This window comes from Alligator sinensis, unplaced genomic scaffold (assembly GCF_000455745.1).
Source record: "Alligator sinensis unplaced genomic scaffold, ASM45574v1 scaffold681_1, whole genome shotgun sequence".
Taxonomy (NCBI): Eukaryota; Metazoa; Chordata; order Crocodylia; family Alligatoridae; genus Alligator; species Alligator sinensis.
In genome coordinates, this window is record NW_005842315.1 from 289,633 (window position 1) to 313,540 (window position 23,908).

Consider the following 23,908-nt stretch of genomic DNA (forward strand, 5'->3'; position numbering starts at 1 on the left):
TACAAAATGCAGTTCATTTTCCCAGTCTGCCTTAAAGCATGATAGCCCCTCAGACCCGCCGTCAGCCACATTAACTAGGTCATAATCCTTCTCCCTCAGGCCTCACAAAACCCAATAAAGTCATCCTTACCTAAAGAGTGCACTAAACACAGATGGTTTTAGCTGCTAATGTGCTTTGCAGCTATTTTCTGTCTACTGAGATAAATGGCGAACAAACTAAACACACCCCTGGGTTCAACTATCTGAACAAGAACATGATTGAAAAGAGAGAAAAAAACCAACTTATTGGAAGGCGAGTCTACAGAGATCAGCTGCCTAAGAGCACCAGTTTTTGTGCACAAGTCTTCTGCACCAGCGTGAATCAGAGCTCTGAGCAGCTTCATTCAACCACAGGTCCAACAAATACAAATGATTGCTCAGGGTGAAAGCTGTCTAGGAGGGCTGTATTGAATCACTGTCTTTGGGCAAGTACTTTGCCCCGAAGGCCTGTTCCCTTCTCGCTGAAAAGCTTTTCATACCCACTGAGAGTATGTCCAGCTGGAGATGGATTAAAAATGAACTTGGGTAGTGACTCGGACCATCTTCTTTTGGGACATGGAGTCCTTTCGAGGTAGCCATGCCGGGGCAACATTAAACCTAAGCTGTAGCTACATTCACTGAACTAGACTGTCTTTTCTGCTACATTGGCTTTGCTTCTTCTTTTTAAAGGACACAATTAAACATAAAGTTAAAAACTTAAGGTAAAAGTAGTTCGGGGCAGTGTACCCGCCCCGGGTCACCGTAACAGCTTTTGTGGTTTTACAGTCAGTTCCCTTATGTGTAGGGGGAAATGGGCTAGCACATCAAGGGAGACAATTAAACTGGCTGCGTGTGTTATTCTCCACTGCTTTGAGCCACCTACAGTTATTTACAGTGATGGAAAGCAAAGTATAAAATGCTGCCACAACTGGAGTACAATGTTTTAGACTCATCTTGCATAATGATAACACGAGATGCAAAGCAAAAATCGAGTGCTGTCAAATGTACAAAAGTGAACAAAACACAGAAATAAATCATGGCTTTTCTCTCATTAGTTTCCTTTCCTTGGTCTTAGGGGGTCACTTACAGCAGTAAGTTAAAAAAAAATATATCAGTTGGCATTGGGATTTGTAAATTGATTTAAGGGGCAGTTCAGCAACCAGCGAATGTGACAAGACATCCCTTAGGCCCAGTTTTGACACCAATAGGATTCATGTGTGTGCGGGATCAGAATCTTACCAGGTACTGTTTTAAAGTCCATCTTTAAAGTATCCTCTTAAAGGCCCCCCCTGTATTTTGACCTCGTTTTATTAGACCATCTCTGTTAAGCATCCTCTTTTGTTAGTCTCTTAAGACAGGCTTCACTGTAATTCTTTTTATAATTCTTTGATTTTCATTTAAGAAAACGGAAAATCACTAAAGAGAATTACTACTGAATGCTGACCTTTATTATGCACTCAAAGACACAAATCAACTGGGTGAGACAGATTTTTTCCTTTTTTTTTTTTTGGTCTCTTTTGCTCTGTCAAATAAATATTTTAAGCTAGCAAACATCAGATCAGCATTAAGCATTGAGCCTGTGAGGAAAGACACACCAAGTATTATTTACATCTATAGATGAGTCAAACATTATTGCAATGGAAACAGATCATATAAATATATTTATACGGCTTCATTTTACAATCTCTGAAACACAACAAATCGGTTCAACAATTGAAAATGTTAAGAAACTGTTGTCGAAGAGACTGAAGACCATAGTCAGCCATGGTTAAAAAAAAAAACTGCACATGGAACAATTTTAACATTACACTACAGAGTGCTGTGTGGAATAGAAAAATAAAGCAGTGCACTTAATTTCTGAATATTTTGCATTGTTGAAAAATAGTAACTGACAGTCATATGATAACCAAATGGAAAAAAAATCCAACCCACAAAGCCAGCTGGTCTGTTATGAAAATATCAACGAAACTACAGCAGTTTGGAATCACTAATAAGGCTAAAATTAAAAAAAAAAAGGTAATTGTTTATAAAAAAGGAAAGCAGCATGCATATCCAAAGGCTCTTCAGGAACTCTTCCACTAGCTGACAAGCGCTCAAGTAAGAACAAGCGTTTTTACACGGTAACTTTCCATGAACTATGCAAAACATTTGGGCTGAACAACAGGCGTCCAAGACCTCCTATGCCTGATCTACAGGGATTTGTACTGGCATAGCTATTTCAGTCGGTGTGAGGGTTTTTCTTAAATGATACAACTCATGTTGTGGATGCAGTTTTATTGGTAAAAAGGTGCCTTGAACTGGAATAGCTTCTTTCCTTCTCCCAGCACAAATTATTATATTGCTCTGAAGCACCTTTATGCAAATATAGCTGGGCCCACATTAGGGAGTTGACCCACTTTCATTATATTGGTAAGAGGTGCAACTTGTGTGCTTAGGCAAGCTTGATTAGACAACCCCAGAGCTCACACTGACTCCAACTGGGAGGTTGAACGAGCGTAAGGCAAGCAGGCTTTGCCCTAGAGCTATTTGTACATGAGTGGAGCCTGAAATGGAAAATGCTCATTTCTCTAAAGAAAAAAGCACGTTTGAAAAACACGCTTGTAATCACAAAGAGGGCAATACAGCAAGGAGTTGTGTTCAATTGCCAATGCCTGTCACAAGGAACTGGGATGCCTTAGTTCTCCCTGTGCTCCAAAATTATTTTTTAATAAAATGCAAGAACATCCGCCTTAATAAAAAAAATGTCCAGGGACGTTCAGGCCTGCTGATATGACAAAGGAGCAAATGTCAAACAGTTTCATTAACCTGCAAGTGAAGAGCTAACCTTTTACTGGCTGCTTAACCAGTCCAGCCTTCCAAATTTTCGACATCTTTTAAACGAGTGAAATTCAATTTAGTGAAGAGGGGGAACCATGCTAATGAAAGGGCTGGACTGCCACATGCTTATACAAATACATTTCCTGATTTCCATAGATCCTTTAAAAACACGCACACTCAGTAAGGAGATCTTTATTCCATTATTTTTGTTCCAAATTTTTGGTACAAAGTTTATTTTTTTAGAAGTTCCTTCAGTGTTGTCTCTTCTGCCAACTTCTTTCAGGCTTTTATTTCCTTCTCTGTGTTATTTTCTTTATCTCTTGAAGCAAAAGCAAAAAAGCTTCTACTGAAAGCAATCATGGCAATATTACAAATATTTTTAACAGAAGCATCCATTCATGTCTTCTCAACAAAAAAAAAAATCTAAAGACAGAATCCATACCACTACCAAAAGTTTAGGTTTGTAATATTGAGACATATGCTGCATTCCCAGGGAAGTGTAAGTTGTACAGTATTATGCACAACAACCTTCAAAGCTTGTGCAGAGCTTGATAAATAAGACACAGAAATATCAGTTATGTTTACTGTTTCTAAGAACTTTTACTCTGTAAAATGTTTGGTCACTCAAAGCTATAAGCTTAATCACATATCAAAGAACACAGGCAATAAAGCCCATCTTACTAGAACATACAGTATTAAGCCAGACAAAATATAAGAGGACAAAAATCTAGTGGTCACTGAAGCCCCTTCAAAAAAGGTCTAAACAGAAAGTTTCCATCATGTATTAGAATAAAAATGTGCTGTATTAAAATCTGGATTTTTTTTTACAAGTTGTCTTTTAATCAGTCTTCTATTTACAGTGCAGAACTCCTGCCAACTGCAGTAGTTTCACTTTGGCACAACACTAAGTTCCAATCCTTTTGAGTATTCAATCCTGTGTGTGTCCAAAAATGTTCTTGGTTTCACGAAAGATTAGGCCCATTCACAGTAAACCAGATATCTTGAACTTTTCAAGAATTGCTTCCCCTTCGCCTCTTGGGCAGCTACAAAGGAAAGACACCATAAGCTACTATATCACTCAAGAGAAACCCTTCATTCTACAAACACAATTACTTCCTTTGACATCGTAGACATATATCACATGGGATTGCTTCAGACTGTTCGCCTCTTGAAACCTTGCTGATATTTAACTAATCCCTTTCTTTATATTTTAAATACACTACAATGCATTAACTTAAGTGCATTTCACATGTCAAATGAGACACTTAAATATATTGCAGTTACGGAAAAATGCAAAGCTCCATCACTTATGTAAACTAGACAGATACCTGGTATCTCTCCTGTGCACATGAAGAGCAGCATCCAGTGCAGTGTATACGATATGCAATATAATATAATATTATATAATAATATAATATGCCTTTGCAGCACAGGCAATTTGCTTTTAGTATTTTATTATACAAGCTACAAATATGCCCATAGTAGTCTACTAGATACAATTGGAAACAATTTTATAAACTGGGACTAGGGGAGAATGCTATTATGAATTCATAATGTTGCAGTCGTATTTTGTCACACCATAGATGATGTTACAATATGAAATTTCATATTATTTTAGTAGCTAACATAGGGGAAAAGTTTCTTAGAATACATCTGATCTTGAAGTGTGTAAGGAAACATTTTGATCAAAATATTAGACCACAATTTTACATTACTGTGCTGCGATAGACAAAATCCTACATGTAGCACCTTCATCCTAAAATGCTTTACAAACTAAAATTGGAACAGAAGCCAGAGTATTTTAATCAGGAATCATTTCATCCACCTATGTAACAAAATATGGGAGTAGTCTGACAGGACAAAATACCACAGAGCAGTGTGGGACAGAAAAAGAAAACAAATACCTTATCCAACCACTGCAAGGGGAGTTCAGGAAGACAAAATGCAATGATTGATGCTAGAATTTGGTCAGGCATTAGGGTTCAATTCACTCCAAACTGATAAAAAAGTGCCAAAGAATCTTTAATGGCCACTCTGCAGCCTTGAGAATTTCATTTCAGACCAAACTGCCAAACATTTGTACCCAAATGGACTACCGAGTCCCTGCTGGTCTTTTCCCATCTCTAGTTTCTATGATCCTCCCGTTTTGAACAACTTCCAATACATTTATTGATCTCTTTCATCACTATTATTAGTGATGAAATTATTATTATTATTTCTTGTAGTATCTCACGCTTATAAGACCTGCCATATTTGAACAACTTCCAGTACATTTGTTGAACTTTATTGATCTCTTTAATAAGGCCCAATTAAAGCCAGAACAGTCAATATTATTTCACTAAAGCTCCCTGCTTTTAAGTTTCTAGACGAGGGCTTAGATATTAGCAAGATGGCAGCTTGAATATTTGCCTTTTCTCACTGGGAGATATTATGAGTATATCCAGATATGGTAGTGGAGTCGGATGGCTGACCCCAGCCAGCCTATTTTGTTCTGAAAGAACAAGAAATGTTTTATTGTTTTGGCTACTAAGGGAAGTGGATTTCTACTGGAGAGTGGAAAAGGAAACTTCTCCAAACTTCCCTTCTCAAAGGGCTTGCGATCAGACAGGTCCATCCTGATTGCCAGGGGAGGCTGGATTGAACCCCCTCGCACCAGCACTCCTGAGACAAGTTATTCTAAAGATATCAAATGCTTTCAAATGAAGTGAGCTGCTTCCAGAGTACTCCAGGGATTCCCCCATCAAGCAGCACAGTGGACCACCAGCTCACCGTGGCATCAATTCCTATCTTTTACTGTATGTCTTTCTCCATTCTGGCCTCGAAACTTCTTTTTCTCGCATCAGCTGAGTTTCAAAAGCAGGAGTAACTAGCATAATCGAATCAGATATTCTTGGCAGGAGCAGAAGAGGAAAAGAAAGGAGGAAATGTTAGTTGTGCATTTGTTCCCTCCCATTCAAATCCCAGGTGAATTCTAAAGCAATGGCTCTTAATCTTTCTCTTGGACAAATCCACTTGTTACCCATGCTGAAGTTTTCGGTTGCATCAAATAATTTTCTGTCTCCCATTCAATGATACATACTTTAAAGCCAATACACAGAGCCTAGGTGACTTAAGAGGTTAACAGTTCAACCTCACCAGAGTCAGAGAAAGTACATGTGAAGGGGCTTTGTCTACGTCTGGAAATTTCCCAGCATAACTACTCCACAATCATTATTCATAACAATTATTTGAATATAAGCCCCATGTGGACACTCTGCTCCAGAACAAGAATTGCTTTTTTCTCATATAGCTTAATCCAAGGGGATAATTATTTCAGAAGAGCTATTTTTGTAAATTTATTAGTATAGATAAGCTGTGAAAGCAAGGCAGCAGCAATGTATTGTAGGTTTGAACAGTGGGATTCTGGAGCCACTGCTGTAAAGTACAGCATGTTTCCTGCTTCGCACCAGTCTTTGCGACAATTACAGGTAGCAACTGAAGCAATTTCAGACAATCCTGCAGTGCCAGCAAAATATCGACACAACTGAGACAAAATCTCACATTGGCTGTGTGAGATCATAGAAGCCTCCATGAAAACAAGCATCAATAATCAGTGCAAATGTACAAGTGCTGCACAGAGTAAAAGAAAATGGTAATTATTTCTTTTAAAAAGAGCACGTGAGCAAATAAGGCCAGTTATAACCAGTGCTCAGAGTACTGTACACAGCTCCTAGGAAATATGTAGTAAATCTATCTATCATTTTATCATCACAGTCAGCTCTAGCTGGTTCATAATTCTCCTTTGTCTTTAATAAAAGTTGTGGATTTTCAGCATTTCGAAATTAGTTCCACGGTATTTGGTTTGTTTTAAATTTTGAAGAATACAAAGAGATGATGGTACTCAGCTGGTTATGCTCCTGCAGCTACACTGGAGTCAATGAAGCTACGTCATGTAGGCCAGCTGAGAATGGGCATGTCTACACGTTCATTTAGTTTAGTACTTGCTTAATGAAGTACTAACTAAATGCGCAGAAACTTGCGCTACCGTGCAGTAGCACCAGTGCACGTTTTTTTAATGCTTACTGCACAGTTGCCCAGTAACACTGTGCACTAGCATATTACCATGGTTTTTGACCGGCAGGCTACTGCGCAGTGTTATTAGGCTACTGTGCAGTGTCTCGTGTAGATGCACCCAATGTGGCTAAGATGTTAGATGCCATCTTTCAAGCTTTATATAGAAAGAATGTCATCGCAATGCATTTATTCTGATACACTATCTATTCCCCCTCCACATTCTCCTTCTTCCACACATGCCAATTACCAGTGTTGCACAGGCAGCATTATTTAAGAGAACAGACCAAAGTAATGTGGAGAATTTGGTTACCTTATATACTTATTCCTGGGCTTTTTTCTTAGAAGTTAGTTTAAATACTAGCCTAAAATTGATTTCAACACAACAGGATACATTTATTTTAACAGTATCTTTTTTGAAAGAAAACATTCAACTCTAACATATCCCTAATTATTTAGACCAGTCCAGACTTTGTTCACCAGAGACACATTTCCAAGAAATTTTAGGATTTGTTTTAATATTCTTGGAAGCTTAAAAATAGCATCTCTCCCCCTACTGGTTTTGCTCCTTCCCACTTGGCAAACACTGATTTTTGACTTTGTATTCCCAACCGATCTTCAAATTAGCATAAGGGACACACATCCGTGTGGTGCTATAATATATATATATATATATATATATTCTAGCTTCTTCAACAGCTTTAACAGCCTCATCCATATCAGCCTTAGCCAGACAATGTTATTTATTAATTGAGGCATTTTTAGCAGCCAAAGCCCAAAAAGATCAGGCCAGATTCTTCTTTTCTATATCGGTGTACATTCAGAATCACTAAGGTGGAACGAGACAATGTTGAACAGGACAAGGCAGATGTAACTGCCTACTACATAAATTAAATTTTATCAAAGAACCCAATTGTGAATGTGGCAAAATCCAAAGTATAGCACACATCACGGAGGAATGCCCTATTTATCGTTTTAATGGTTGCTTTGAAGACCTGCACCAAGCTACTTACGATGCCTTGCAATGGATATCAAATCTAAAACCATCACTCTAATCTTATCCCTCAGTGCTGTTGTTTATAGGTCTTTTATAGGTTGTCTATAGGATGTTTGTAGCTTGTTCTCTTGCATCAGATTCACCCAAAGAACCTTGTCTGCCTATAGCTTGTTCTGTCATTCGATTGCTGCATTCCATATGAATAAACTAATTCAGAATCACAGAAAACAATGCTGTGCTCCCAGTTTTACCTGGTAAGTGCATTTCTTGATACTCCAGTTTGGTACTGAAATGTCCTAGTTTACATCACTACAATAACAGGCACCAACAAAAGACCAACTACATTGCTAGGTTTTTTGTGCTTCCCACTGGTCTTGCTGATTACATTTCTAAAAGGCAGGGTAGAGCTGCACCTTAGACTAAATCAGAGATGTATAGTATGAGTTTTCATGAAGCCAAGCTCATTTCATCAGATCCTGAATATCTAAAGCCAACCAGTCGGTATTTCCGGAGTCAGACCGCGTCATGTGCCGAAAGGCATTCTGTCTTAATATCTGTCTGTAATCCTGAACAGAAAAGGAGAACACCCTCGATAGCTAGCGTTGGACTTTCAGGACAGAATGTCCTCCTGAAGCTTAGTGAGCCCTTTACATTTGAGATCAAAGTGGCTGAGAAAATCATGAGAAAGGGGACATTAGATACAAATTTTTAAAAAAGCAACTGATTGCAAGATACTGTCTTCTCCCAGATTGAGATTTTTGTCCTCTTTCTTTTTTATTTTGTTCTAGGCTTCACACAGAGAGAGAGAAAGAGTATCTACTAAGGTCTCCTCAGCTTCAGAAGCTCACGCTATGAGAGGAATATGTTGGTCTTTGGTCACTTATCACTGTGAAAAAGAAGAGCCCCATGAGATCATGAGTTAGAAACTGCATTCGGACTGATTTAGGACAGATTTATGCCAGATTGCCCTGTCTTCCACAGGTCTGCATAATGGCCACTGGGAGAAGTCTAGTGGATGTATGAAGAGAAGATATACGTTATCATAGGGGCAGTTTCTCTAAGATGCTAATACCACCCAGCCAAAATGCAGACTGCATTGGCCAAGCTAAACAGAAATGAAATGATTCAGCTTCTTCCCTTGATGGTAAAATTTAATGACTCCTCTACTCCCTGCAGAATCACAGGAAGGTGGTGGTAGAAACACGGCTGCTGGTCCTCAGCGAAAATATTCTTTGAATGCAAGGCACCTTCCTGAGCTGGCTTTAGTGACCCTGTTCTTGAGCTGGCTCATCAGACACTGGCAATACTTTGTTTTCTTCGGCTCAAATGATTAATTTTTTGAGAAACTGGGTGCCTCTACATGTGCAATTAATACAATGTGATTAACTCCAGAGCAGTTTGCACTGAAGTACACTGCTCCAAGGTGCAGCAGCTACACATGTGCCCAGGACAGTAGCACTTTGAGCCAGGGTGGAGCAGCCCTGGGCTGGCAGGAGGCTTGGGAGGTCAGCCCTAGGCTCTGGGTGGTGGCAATGGGCGGCAGAGAAGCTGGCTGGGACACGAGAGTGTCGAAACTGTGGTCATGTGGATGACCCCCTCGAGCCTGCTGCCAGCCCAGGGTGCTCCCCCCGGTTCAAAGTGCTGCTGTCCCAGTCACTGTCTACACGTGCGCTGCAGTGCAGTAAAAGACATCAGTTAATTTACTGTGCCCTAATATCAGTGCATGTGTAGACAGTGATGCTTTACTGCAGAGCTAATTAGTCAACTCCGTAATAAAGTGCATGAATAGATGCACCCACAGATACTTAATGTTCAGCAAGTGTTCCCTACCAGATAAAGTCATTTCTACAGTTTAGTCCAGGTAGGTCAAACTTGAGAGTTTTAAAATGAGAGTATTTGACAGTATAGTTTTACTGCCCTACATAGTCATAAAAGTAATTAGCAAAGTGATGGGCTGAATCCATTAGGATGACGTTAAGTTAAATTTGCTCACAAATCATTTGACTGGGCTACAACTGAAGAAGAAAAATGGTGCATATCATTCCCAACGCCCAAAGGCTAAAGAGGCAGTAGCAGCTATATTTTAATTTTCTATAGTAATTGAATTATTACGGCACTGCCACACCTCCTTTAAAAATGCAAGTTGTTCTTCCATCCAGGAAGAGCACGCAACAACTACTGAAGCTTCCTTAGCCTGACGAAGGGTTTTTGAACCCGAAAGCTTGCTTAATAACTATTCTCCAACCATTTGGGTTGGTCTAATAAAAGATATCAAATTCACCCAAGGAACAGTTGTTCTTCCTAGCAGTCAACTATGGAGATGCTTTTAATCTCTGTATTTGTTATGATGCTGAGCAATTTACTCTCTGTAAACTGATTCTGAACAGCTTTTTAGGGAACTTTCCTATCTTCCTATATTTATGTTTTTTTAAATGCAGCATTTGATTTCATGGATGTTTTGGCTAGACATAAGTACATTTTTCTTACCATTTTCTAACAGGAATAAATATATAAGCCAAAAGGAAAAAAAAGGATGCAATGGATTGTATCAAGTTTGCAAGGCATTCAAATTAAATGGATGGATTTCTAAATGCACTGATTAAGTTTAATGGAAAGCATTAAATAGCTCTATATTTAAATGTGCTCAGCTCAGGATAACCAACAGGACATTGTCAGCAAGAGTTCTGTAAACCCCAAACACTCTGAGGACATGACAGAGATATCCATTTTTTCCTAGTTTCCTAAAACCAAGGAAATCTCACCCCTGGCTTTATTGGTTCCTTTGTGCCACTTTTCCCCTTCTTTTGCTTCTGAATTCTTTCCTTTAAAAATAAAACCCCAAGCCCTGAAGCCTTGCAGGTGAAGCGAGGTTTGCAAAAAGACATCTTAGGTTTTTGTATTTTCCTCCTCCAAGAGTGGGTAATGTTCTCCTACAACAATGGGAACTGCATCTGCGTTTTTGGACTTAAATGTAAGGCAGCTAAATATTTCTAAGGAGTCACGTAAAGGATGGACCCACGGTAGTGATGTGGAGGAAGAGGAGCTGAATTTGGGTTGATTTTAGAACCCCAAATCCTGGGCAGCATCAAGCGTGTCCATCTCTGCTAGCCAGGAGGGAAACATTTGTTGGCTACACAGGTAGCATCTTGTCTGCTCTCTGAGGCGGAGGAAAAATGCTAAGCAGGTGTTCACTAAAACTGAAGGCCATTAGTTATTTGGCTCTTCACAATAATGTCAAATTCATGGGTTTTTGGCCCCGAGCCCCAAACTTACATGTCAATCTGATTTTGAGAGTTTACGCTTAACATGTCGGGGGGGTTCCCAAGTGTCACTATCATCCGTTTCTTCCTCGTCTTCCTGATCCTCCAGCATTTCATCTTCCTCCTCATTCTCCTCAAAGAGCTCTATGCCTAGCTCTGATCGTCTTTGTCTTTCCGCAAACCATTCTCTGACCTGCTCATACCCCATGTGTGATTTGGCTACCAGTTCATCCAGATCTTGCTCATTAAGGAATTTGTGCTTCATGTAATAATCCTTAAGGATTGCTGTTCCAGTTTTAAATTTTATGATGGACAATCCTCGGTCCCAGCTGTTCAGCCTTTTGCTTCCTCGGGGCCGTCCGCGAGGCCTCCCCCTTCCCCTTCCTTTTGGTCTTCCTCTCCCCCTCTTTCTCACAAAGCTTTGCCCATTCAGGCTATTCGCATTGGCACTCTGGTAGTAATAGTACCACTTCAAACCACCGTTTTTCCAGGCGTAGCGAGTGTCTCCAAACCAACTAACAATTTCTGATCTAGGAAGTCCAGTTTCTTCTGCCAGCTTGTCATATTCTTGTGGGGATGGCCACTGAGTACGGACAAATGAGCTCTTCAGTATGTGTAACTGCTCCGGTGATTTTTTACCTATCTTGCTTGAAGCAGCAGCCCCTGATTTTGACCCTGCAGATCCATCTCCCAGAGAGGTTTCTCCAGCCTCCTCTTTTGAGCTGCTTGCAGTGCTCTCATTCAAATCACCTACCTCTTCCTTTAAGGCATCCGATTTCCTTCTCTCTGTAAACCAGGAATCAATCTCCCTCCTGGTCAGTTTGGTTTGTGCTCTTAACCGATTCATCTCTTCATCCGTAAGGACAGGGCTGTTGAGAAAACTGGCTTGGAGGAGTTGTAACTGCTCATCAGTCTTTTCTTTGAACTTCTGCGGGGTGAAATCCGGGAAAGCGTTCCACGACTGCTTGCTCTGCGGAGTGACTGCCGTGGGCGACTCATTTGTTTCATCACTTGAGTCGATAACAATGGTGGCACAGGAATCGCTGTTGAGATGAATACCATGATTATTCTTTGAGTTTCTCTGGTTGTAACGTGTGTCACTGAACCACTTTTTGATCTCTCCTTTAGTCAAGCCTGTTATTTTCATGAGCCTAATAATCTCCGAATCATGAGGAAACTGATTTTTAAGGTAGCTGACTTTCAATTCTGCCAGCTGTTCTTTTGTTTTTTTTGCACGGATGCCAAATGAATCAGGATTAACTAATGTGTTTTCATTTTTGATGGACTGAGGGGCTGGAATGGCAGCTATTTGCTTGGTTTCTGCCATAGGCTGGGCAGTATGGATTTGGCTCTTCTGTAGCTGTGTTTGATTTGGGACTCCTGCTACTGTCAAAGCTATAGGGGCCGTTACTGGTAATGTATTTGCACCTGCAACTTGAGTGAGGACAAGACCTGGCTGACCAACAATTTGGCATGTCTGCAAGATGGATTGCAAACCATTGCTAGCTGCTGAAATGTGTGCTGGGATGACGGTAATTGTCTGTGGTACAGTATGCACAGTGCCATTGAATTGCTTCCTTCTTGCTTCCTCTACTTCCTCTGGTGTCCAACTCACACCATGCTTCAGACGTTGGGCAGAAAACCATATTTTAATCTGTTCCTCAGTATATTTAGCTTGAGCAGAAAGAACAGTGATTTCTGACATGGTTGGGTAGGGAAATTTGTTGTAGGTGTTGAGCAAGAGTGGGTTGTTATCCAAAGCAGCGTTGTAGGTTGGAATGCTGTTGACTGGGATTAAGACTTTTGGAATCAAGTTGGAGTTCTGCTGAGCTGTGACAGCCGTGATTACCTGTGCCACCCCTGGAGGAATTCCTGGGGCTGGGGTAACTATTGTGCTAGTTGTATCTGCTGTATTGCAAGCAGCTGGGTTGCTTGTTTTAGACTCGGGGGCTGCTGATGGTGGGTTTTCTACTACTTCCTCGCAGTCCGGCTCATTTTCCGTTTCCTTTTCTTCACCAGGAATGTCTTCAACTACATTGTGAAAAACTGCAATTCGTTTAGTCTCTGCTTTATTTTTCATCATTTTCATAATTGGAGTTTTGCTAATGGAGATGCCCAACGAGGAGACCTCAGAGGCATTGGGTTGCTCCATATTCTCCTCTTTCACAAAACTCCCGTCAAAAGTGAGATCATTCACTGTTTGCTCAAAGATTGTCTGGTTGTTACGTTTCACCATGGTCAATTTAAAATTCTCTTCTCCAGGGTGGTATTTCAAATTATGCTCTGAAAGAGCATCATACCTTTTGGTAAGAAAATTGCATTCCACACAAACATAGGAAGAATTTAAAACTACATTGGGATGCTCTGAATCCACATGGAAAGTAAACATATTTAGATCTGGTGTCTGAAATGTACAGTATTTACATTCATAGCCACCTTCAACTTTTTTATTTTGCTGATTGTCTGAATCCGTGTATTCATGAACGTCTTCATCACTTGATATACTCTCTGCTGTGGGGTTCTCTGCTGGCGTAAGCAGAGTAAGTCCTTCATCCAAGTCTGATATCATTTCTAGGTCTGGATCCTGCTCGCTTGCCAGGACCATGCAAGGTGTAGTTGATTTTCTTTTACTTGCCATTCTGTCACGGTGAGGAAATGATACTGACTGGCCAGATGCAGGCCTTGGCTTCAAGCTTTTCTTGTTTTATAATAATGGCTTTTGGTACTTCAAGTCAGTTCCTTAAATGTCTCAACATTTATCCCATTAGCAGCTTTTTTCTAGTGCAATCAGATAAAAAAACTTATAGTCAAAGGATGAAACGTTGAGTCACACCTTAAAGTCCACATCCACCACCTAGAGTAAAGAAGAAATAACATCTTTATTATATCATAAAGCGAGTAATTTTTAATGTATTGGCAGACAGTCACCAATAGAAAAAACTGGCTCTAATGGTAATTTAATACTGTAGTCTTGATCCTACCACTCTTGCACCCTCCAAGGAGCCCCACTGAAGTCAATAGACCTATCTGGGTACGGTTCTAATCAACAGAAGACAGGCAGGCAAAATTAGGACACCTTGTATCTACAATCTTAAAGTTTTTTTACTGTGCATCAGGATAGCTGAAGGATATAAAACATGAGATGGTGTCCAGATGGAAACTTCCCAACTACCTTCTTTCTTCAAATGTTTCTGAGTACAAGGCTAACATCAGTTGCCCTAAGATACTCTTAGACCCGCTCTGTTATAGGCTGTTCTGTCTAAATCACAGTTGGGGCCTGGTTTAAATTATGGGCCCAGCTCACTAGTATCATGGCAAGATTGTGGCAGGGGCTGCCGTTTTTGCCCCTAGATTGCGGCGCCCCCCACAACGAGCATGCCATGATACTCGTTATCAGGCCGGTGCAGGGGGAGAAGGCAGACTCACTTGGCAGCGTGGCTGGTACCTGGCAGACCCCAGCCTGGCTGAACTTGCCTGGCATTGCAGTGGCTTGGCAACTGCAGCACACAGCCAACAAACTCAAAACGCTGGCTGGGCTGGCGCTCCTGCATGCAAGCAACGTGGGGTTGGGGGCTGGAAGGTGGGTAGCACTGCTTGCATGCAGGGGGCCCCAGCCTGGCTGGACTCGCCTGGCATCGCAGTGGTGGTGGCCTGGCAGTGCCCACAGCCAGAAAAGGCTTGTGAGGTAGGTGTGGAGCGGGGCTGGAACATGGGCAGCATCGCTCATATGCGGGGGGCTGCTGCCCCCCAGCCTTCCTCACTACTGCCCCCATCCCTACCCCCAGCTCCACTCAACATGCAGGAGCCCTACTGGAGCAGCGCAGAGCACTTCCCTCCCACTTCCCACCTGGTGATGCACTGCCACTGCTGCCATTGGTTGGGGTGGGTGGGGACAGAGGCTAGGTGCTGCACAGCAGTGCAGGCCTCCACAGCTCCATCTTTTTGCAAGGAAATGCCACATAATATGGCCTCAGCAAGCGGCCATATCATGGTATTTCCTTGCAAGTCACATTTTTCATGAAAATCACCCAATTTTGCGATTTTCATGAAAATGCAAAATTGCAATATAAACCAGGCCCTAATCATAGTAGCTTCCTTGAGCTGCTCTAGTGGCCATAGTGCTGCTTGCCCTGCTATGTTTCCAACCCTAACACTACCATTTTGTCCGCAACATACTCCTATGCCAGAGTTTACTGGGGGGGTCTTTAGAGGCCAGTCTTATTATGGTGGTTTTCTACTGCCTGAGTTATGGATGACCCTGAAAATGGGACTTTTAGTGTATATCTATACCATGTTTAACTACTGTCAAGACTGCCTGTCCCCACTCACATGCACCAAGCTCAAAAATGCAGGAGTGAAATTGCTCTGGGGCATGTCTTGAAGCTGCTCACAAGCTTGCTAAAAACAGAGGTCTTGAGAGCAACTGGGCACGCAAGCATGCCCTAACAGCGTTTTTTCCATGACTCTGGCAGTGAGGGGGTGTGGATCTTGCCCTCCGTCCCAGTTTTCCATGTATCACATGCTCAGATCTGGGATTGGGAAACCCTGTTCCAGAACAGTGCCAGTGAAAGACTGGCACATGCTGACTAAATTACATCTGTGTGCACCATTGCAGCCACTGCTGGGAACACAGTTCAGCCAAAGAAGCTGAAAAAGCAAAGGAATGCTAACCAAAATAAGGTACTTCAGGCAGAGATCCTTGTCGACTGCTCAGAAGAGGAAGAATGAACTAATAGAAAGAGACGAAAGATATCAGTAATTAGAGATACCAAATTATACAGGCTCACATCAATTCAGAAACTAATTTAATATATTCCTAAATGGTTCTGAAGTGGAATGAGTTTCATCCTGTAGAGACCGTGCTCCGGGTATAGGAAGAACCTCTGTGGAGAGTTACAGACTCTGTAATTGTTTTCTCTTTGTTGAAATATAGTCAAATGTTAGTTTCTGCACAAGAAGTTCCTGCAATACATCAATTTATGGCTAAGGAACTTGGGTTTGACCCTGGAACATGGTTGTTAGCTGTGTGCTCAATTGGACAATGCTTCCTTAGGAGCAGTCCCTCTAGGCTGTGAGATGGGTTATAAAGAGAATAGCTTTTTTGCAGCTTCACTTAGAAGGACAGCTACATTTTCACTAATGTAATCTTTACATAATTCCCTACCTCAGCAATACAAAAAGGAGGTGGTGTTATTTTACTTTAGTATATAGTATATTCACACAGTTCCTTTCATGATAATATTTTTAATATGTATCTTAGATATATCAAACGTTAGTCTATTTACTGGGGTAGGGAAAAGGAAGGAGAAACAGACAAGCAAATATGTAAGAAAGATATTGCTATTACCGAGTAAGCATTACAGCATCGTATTCCAAAATATTTTCCCTAAATTTAGAACCAAGATTTGAAATGTAAGAAATGGTTTGGTTTTTTTAAAGATATAGTCTACAGAGAGAAGGGGGAAAAAGATTACCCATCGACTCTTACATGCAGATAAAATGAATGTAAGTATTGCTATGTGCATGTAAGCAGGACAGCTCCAGGGGAGTGTGGCAGGGCACTTGCACCCCCTTCAGTTGTGTGGTACATACGGGCACTGTGCATACACCGTGAAGCAAGCAGCATACAGCCAAAGGGAGGTGTGCCCACACCCCGCTTGCTGCAATCCTGGATCTAGCTATGCACGTGAGAGTTGACAGACAACTGAGTTTTAGAAGCCCTCAGCACTTTGTCCAACTGTTCCTTTTAAAGTTGTTAGAAAAAAAAAATCCTACTTACTATAGCAGGCTCAATTTAGGTCAGTGCTACACAATTTTGAAAATCCCACTTTAGCAGCTTAATTTGAATTTTAGGATGGTCAAACTTGTTAATGCAGAGCATTAGGCTGATATACATGGGAGTAGTTTATATGGCCGAGAAATATTTATTCCTCCAATCCTAGGAACAGTTAGGCATGAGAGTCACTTTTGCATGTGAACTATCCCATATAAACTCAGTCAGACTGATCACATGCATGAATGTTCTTTGGGTAAATGTGACAGCTTGCAAAGAACATTTTTCCTAACTATTTAGTTGGTCTAATAAAAGATATCCAAAGAACCTTGTCTGCCTATGTCCTTAGACCAACACGGCTACAACCAACAACCCTAAATGTTTGCAGAAAATGTAGCCAGTTATTGGACCTGCTGCTGGAGTACTCAGTACAAAGGAATATGAACTGAACATAGCTGGTCAACCTGATTATGGTTGGGCACCAAAGTTTCTGGGGTAATAACTTTCTTTTCTTAAAGGCAATCTGTCACCATCTTTTCCAGGATCTCTAAAAATTCTTGTTTATTATTTTTAATTTTTATTTTTCAGACATTAATGTTCTTTTGGTTAAAGTGCATGCAATATTATCTTCACACTAGGGTGCTTGTTAGTTTTTAAATGTTGATTCTCAGTTTCTTTATCCCTTTTACCTGCGTGTATCTTTTCTCCTCCATTTCAGATCACGTTAGACTGAAAGGCCCATGCTACAAATAGTCCTTCCTGAAGCACCTGATTCTCTGCAGCACGTTATTAGTATGGGTCAGATGCAAACATAGTGTAACTCCACTGATACAGGAACGTAGGAAAGAATTCCCCATTTTCTCCAGTATTTTTTATTCATGAATCTGTCAGGCTGAAATGCATTGGTGGGTATATTTTGTTGGTGCCTAGAGGAGGGGCCGTGAATTTTTATCCTGCCATACAGACCAATAATTAACATCAGATAAAAACAAGCAAAACCTAGATTCACCATTTAAAAAGCCGCGAGTCTTCTCTGATCTGTCTGCCCTCACCTGCACATTTCGGAGAAGCTCAAACAGAGAAGATAAGTCAAATGACAAGACTTTGTCTACACATACCTTGGGCAGCCAGTAGAAACTCTGGCAGCCGCTGACCCCAGCCAGTCACCAGAGTGCTTGAATAGCCACATGCCTCTGGCAGCTCCAACTAGCAGCATGGCAAGAGCTGTACCCCCAAAATGGGAAGTGGACCTTGGGAAGGCACCAGCTGTTAGAAGGACTGCAATAGTAGGCAGATGGTGCAAGAGTGTCTACATGCACGTTCTACCAGCTCCCAGATGGCAGTAGAAGCCTCACTTCGCTCAGCAGACCTGGTGGGACTCTGCTGCAGGTGGGTTTGGCTCTGGATACACCTAATGTTTTGCCGGCAGAACTTCATAACATCAATGGGACCCACGTTCTTATCAGTGTGTGGCTGGGCACCTTTGGTGCCTGCCACTTTAAAAGGCTTGATCAGGCTGTGGAGCAGCCAGCAGGTGCAGTGCAGCCTAATGAGGCAGTCACATGATTGCAGAAGGGCTCCTGGATTGGAGCATGGGGCTGAGCAGCCTCAATATAAACCCAGGCCCTCAGAGCTGAGCTAGCAGTTGCTGGAGGGAGCCTGAACATTGCCAGCTGCAGCTCCTGCTCCCAGAACATCTGGAGGTCAAGGGTAGGAACTATGGGGATGGAGGAGGTTCCTGGCCCTGGGGCATGACCTGAAATTACACCCTGCTGGGGAGGACGGTGTGGCGGGGCTGCCTGTGGTGGGATGGTTCCCAGGAAATGCCACACCAGTTGCCTCCCTAGTGAAAGGTGAGTATGTGGTGCCTTAAAACCTCAGCCCCCACAACCTGGTGGGTAACCCTGTAGAAGGGACAGGCAGGGTCCAGGTTCATCAATAGACACTTGAGACCTGAGTGGGCTGTAAGTTGAGTTGGGGGCCCAGGTAGGTCGACAGAGTCCTGAAGCCCAAGGGGCATAAGGCCCAGAAGCCCCAGGGAGGGGGTGGAGTAGTGGCTCCAGGGAGGGGGCAGAATAGTAGCTCCAGTAAGGGGCAGTGTGGTGGTCCCAGTAGGGGGACATGTGAGGAACCAGCTGAGCAGTAGGCTGCATACAGTATGGTCCATATGGAGGTCTGAAGGGCTGTGCATAGATCACGTAGAGTAGGGTCTGCACAGGTGGACCTGAAGGACTGCACAGGGGCTGTGTAGAGCAGTGTTTCTCAACCTTTTAAGTCACAAGTACCCCCTAACTTCTGAAAATGTTAATAAGTACCCCAATGCTCAATTTTCCAGGGGATTTTATATTTACAGACTAATGTGTGCCATATGTTGGAAGAAGGGCTGTGTATATAAGGCCATGATATGACAGATGTCTGATCTGGTGTGGGCAGGGTTGCCGCCTTTTACACCAGGGGTACAGAACTCAAGTATGTACCCGGGCTAGAGGTGATGTTGACCAAAGCTAGGAGGGCTGAACCCAGTGCCACGCAAAGTGCAGCACACCAAATTATTACTGGGGAATTTAAAGTGCCACACAATGCGCAGTGCACCAAATTTTTTGCCATAGCTTTGAGAGGTGGAAGGGGCGAGAGAGAGAGAGTGTCGGGGTACCCGCGTACCCCCTGCCTGTGTCTCGCGTACCCTGGGGGTAGGTGCACCATAGGTTGAGAAACTATGGTGTAGAGCAGGGTCTGTGAGAGGGGCCTGAAGGACTGTGCATAGGCCAGCCCCAGTAGTTTGACTGATTGAGTTGAGGCCCTATTGAGGGGGCATGAGTTGACGTCCCAGTGAGGAGGCGTGTGGCCCAGGTGAGTCTCCAGACACCTGAAGCCAAGTTTGGGTTGGAGGCTGAGTATGGCCCAGCAACGGGGCCGGGGGAGTTGGGAGTAATTTTGGATGCCATCTGCGAGGCATGGGACATGGTAAAGGGAAAGTTGGAGCCATGTATTATGCCTTTGGCATTGGGCATTAAATGGGCCTTAGAAACAACTTATCAGTTACATCAAAGGCATGGCAGGTGGGCGGGCCGACATTTTGAAAGGCCCAGAGACGGCCCCCTGTCACAGTACTGGAGAAACAAAGTTAATTTCATGCTGTTGGATCAACTTGGAACGCCCTCCTCATAAAACTCCTTCCCAAATGTCTTTGCCAATGACCTTCCAAAGACATCTGTTTTAGTCTTGTGCCTATGTCTGAATCGCGTAGCTTGACTGATTTGGGCTGTAGGCTCTTTGGGCCGAGAGCTCTGTCTTCCTTTATAGTTATGCAGAATTGAGCACATTGATGATACTCAATAAATCCTAATTAATAATCATCCCTAGGATGGCAATTATCTCATAGCATTACAGTTGATAAATGCCCTTCTTTCACGAGTGCTGAATACAGTTATGTTGGCAACCTGGAAAGCTGAACAGAAATGTAAAGGCTGTATTTATTTCAGAGCATATAAAAGTGCCTCTGGAAGGCTTTAATTCTTTTTATCTTTGCAGTGAAAACAGCATGAAGGAAATCTATATGGGTACATTTGCCTCAATCTTTTAAGGGATGAAAAAAAACAAATGTATTAACCATAACGATTCTCTATGGGGCTGGAGAGTTCTCCACAAAAGGAAGGTGACTGCCAAAATCAAATGTCTGAACCTAACATGATTACAAAAGGAAAGTTTGGGCAGTACTTTTTAATCCCCTAGTGATCTTGTGGAAAATTTCAAAACCACCTAAGTGACTTGTGAGCTTACATTTAACTGAAATGAATTTGATTTAAGTTTATAAACATTCAAGCCACTTCTAAAAGTTGAGCTTAGGCACTTTTCAAAATATTACTATTGTCTATTCCACAAAACGCAAATGCTCTTACTGTTGTGGTGCAAGATTCTCAACTACAAAACAAGGGACTGGACACATGAAACACTGATGCTGGTATCATTTACACCAGTGTCCAAAACTGATGTAACTTACACCAGAATCCAGAGTGAACAAATGACCAGCAATAGCTGATTGTAGTAGGAAGCATGAGATGAAAGGAAAGCGCTTGACTTCAGCAAACAGATACCCCATCACATGGCCACTGATGGAACTCGCACCTAGTGGAAATTTACCCTTGATTTTTCCTGGGGTAATTCTGTATTGTGGTCAAGTGAGTTACCCTGGTGTAAGGACTGTATGTCATGAATCTGCTCCTTGTTTATATTGTATATAAGTGTCATGTATTCAGGCTCTAAGAATCAAATTCTGACATGTAATAGAATGTAAACGGGAGAAAAATTGGCTGCAGGTCTCTCTTTTGCTGAATTCAAAGTTGGTTTAATCTGAGTAGAGAGAGGTAGTTAGTTGTGTCAGTCTGAAGTTCAGCTCATGCTTCTCTGAATGAGTTAGTCTATGAGGTGCCAGACTGCCCTGCCTTGTAATTAAATTTCGTGGTTGTGCTCAGAAAACAGTTTTTTGCCACTCTTCTAGGCTATTTACCAGTCAAGTAATATGCTGCTTTGGTATAAGTAAGTCTGAAAAAAGAAAGCTGTACTTACATTACAGCTTTCTTTCTGATGTTGACTGCATTAGATAAGACTTTTTTTTTTTTAATAAAATTCTTAGAAATGTTAGAAAACTTTATTTTGACACAGAGTGGTGAGCAGCTGATTACATGCACTAAGATCTCAACAGCAAAGAGCTTATGATCCTTTTCTCCCTCTGCTTTCTATTTTCCAGCTGCCAGGAAAATGAAATCTGTTTCTCTCTTCCTTTCTCTGTTCTTGAGGGCAGCAAAATAAAATCATGTACAATTATATATTGAGACCTGAAGAAGGGAACTTGATGCCCAAAATCTTGTCCAGCAGTTCTCCAAATTATACCATTTGTCTCATGAAAGATATAAAAAACCCTTGCCTCTTGGACACTTCCTGGACAATCACAGCTACAACAACACTCCAACCCTACTAGAATTGCAAATATAAATCCCAGAGGACTGGTAAGGGAGTGAGAGGCTGTACAAAAAGAGTGGGAGGAACAGTTCTGTCCCTTATGAAAAAGTTTCCTTGAGAATTTGAGAGGAAGACAGTATGAAGGCTCATGTCCTATTTAAAGCTGTTGTTGGAAAAGGAATAGGGGAAATCCAAGGAATATCTTGGGTAGAAGAAAACTGCTCTTTCTGAGTTCCTATCATGTAACAGTGAGAGAGCATCAACAAGAGGATTTAATAGATATTTAGCAAGGTTGTATAGAAATAGTGCTAAAGAGGTTAAGAGGGAGAAATTTCCAAAATGGCAAGGGATGAAAGAACACAAGTCCCGCAGTAAGTCAACGTAACAAAATTATTTGGGAGTCTTTTGAAAACTGTTTCCAGAAGACTATGCAACAGGATACTTAAGAGAGCATTGGGAACTTCCCAAAGAACTCCTTAGGACTCGTGTAGTGCGCTACTAGATCTGACTATGTTTTCCCAAATGTTATGGGTTGTTTTGAAATTCTTTTCAAACATTAAATAGGCAAAACTTTCATGGGGCTACGGGGCTAGAAGGGGCTGAGAGGTCATCTGAGTGTACACAGATGCTTGTTTGGCCTATTCTTAAAAACTGTCAAATGGCAGGGATCCCATAAGCGTCCAGAGTGGTCTGTTCCAGTGCTTCACCCCCGTACAGCCTAGGTACAAATGTTCAAAATGCCCGAGGTGCAATCCATCTAAGTTATGTGGTTTTCTGTAAGGGGATTGGTACTGAACAGAACACACACTTGCCCTTTGGGGATGGGGAGGAGAGCAAATCTTAGACCAGGTTCAGCCATTTTTAAACCAGTCTGTGTGTGCCGAACTTCTGTTCTGTTATGGGGATAGACTGGTTTTCAATCACTTATACTGGTAAAAGTGTAATGTCTGTACTGGTCACAGTTAGAAAACTCCCCTGCTTCCCACACAGTATCTAACCTGTCTTTGTTGCTGTGAATCAAGACAATTTGTCTTGTCCTGCCCCCAGTGGACATGGGGAATAGATGATTCTGTCCCTCTTCATAGCTACCTTTTACATACTTGAAGATTTTGATCCCCCTTGCCCTACCCTTTTCTCCTGTATAGCAAACAAACCCAACTGTGTTTCAGCCTTTCCGCGGAGGTCACATTTTTTCAAACCTCTGCTCATTCTTATTGCTCTTCTCTGGACTCTCTGATTTGTCTTCATCTTTCCTAAACACATGGCACCCAAATCTGGACATAGTGCTGCAACTCTACAGTGGAATAATTACTTCCCCTAGCTTACTTATGATATCCCCATTAATACAGCCCAGAAATGCATTTGCCTTTTTTCCCCAACAATATCACATGTTGACTCTCTTATAGCTTGTGAGGGGCTGCATTCCCTCAGATCCTTTCCTGCAATACTCCTGCCTGGCTGGTTATTCTTTATTTTGTATCTGTCCATTTGATTTTTGCCTGCCAGCTGGTCTCATCAAATTTCTCTCTCTTTTTTTTTTTTCTTTCGGACACTTACAATTACTTTGAACTCTGGTCCTATCCTCCAAATGTTTTGCACCCCTCCCAGCTTGTCATCTACAAATGTTAAAAATGTATTTTCTATTCCACCACTGAAGTTGTTATTGAAAGTACTGAATACTACCAGAGCCAGGGCAGACCCCTGAAAGACCTCACTTGATACATCCTCCCAGTCTGATGGGCAACTAGTGCTAACTGCTTTTTAACTGAGGGTTTTCAAGTCATCATTGTTCATTCACTTTAGAGTAATTCCATCTAGAGCATATATCCCTAGTCTGCTTATGTGACTGTCAGGTGGGACTATATCAGAAGCCTTACTGAAGTCAAGATATATCACATCTACTGCTTCACCCTTATCCACGAGGCAAATTACCCTGTCAAAGAAAGGCTTGACATGATTTATTCCTAACAAATCCAAGTTGGCCTTTTTTCTGTCACCTTGTCCTTTAGGTACTGATTGTAAACATGATTGTTC

The 23,908-nt window shown here is 41.9% G+C and overlaps 1 protein-coding gene across 7 annotated transcripts in view; it reads right to left on the reverse strand.

Annotated features, from left to right (window-relative positions):
- Window positions 1-1,500: 1,500 nt before the first annotated feature.
- ZHX1 (zinc fingers and homeoboxes 1) overlaps window positions 1,501-23,908 on the reverse strand; it is a 41,020-nt gene continuing 18,612 nt past the window's right edge. The window contains exons 3-6 of one of the 7 annotated variants that reach the window (XR_003095182.1): window positions 15,814-15,871; window positions 10,645-13,996; window positions 5,605-5,724; window positions 1,501-3,878 (exon numbers count right to left, since the gene is read on the reverse strand). Coding sequence is in view for 2 of the 7 variants with exons in the window: in XM_006028449.3 (XP_006028511.1) it covers window positions 11,159-13,780 (2,622 nt within the window). In the remaining 5 variants the exon portion in view is untranslated. Of the gene's footprint in view, window positions 3,879-4,261; window positions 5,725-7,590; window positions 13,997-15,813; window positions 15,872-23,908 lie in introns of those variants that run through there. The other 6 variants (XR_001358417.2, XR_001358416.2, XR_003095181.1 and 3 more) reach the window with 6 other exon arrangements.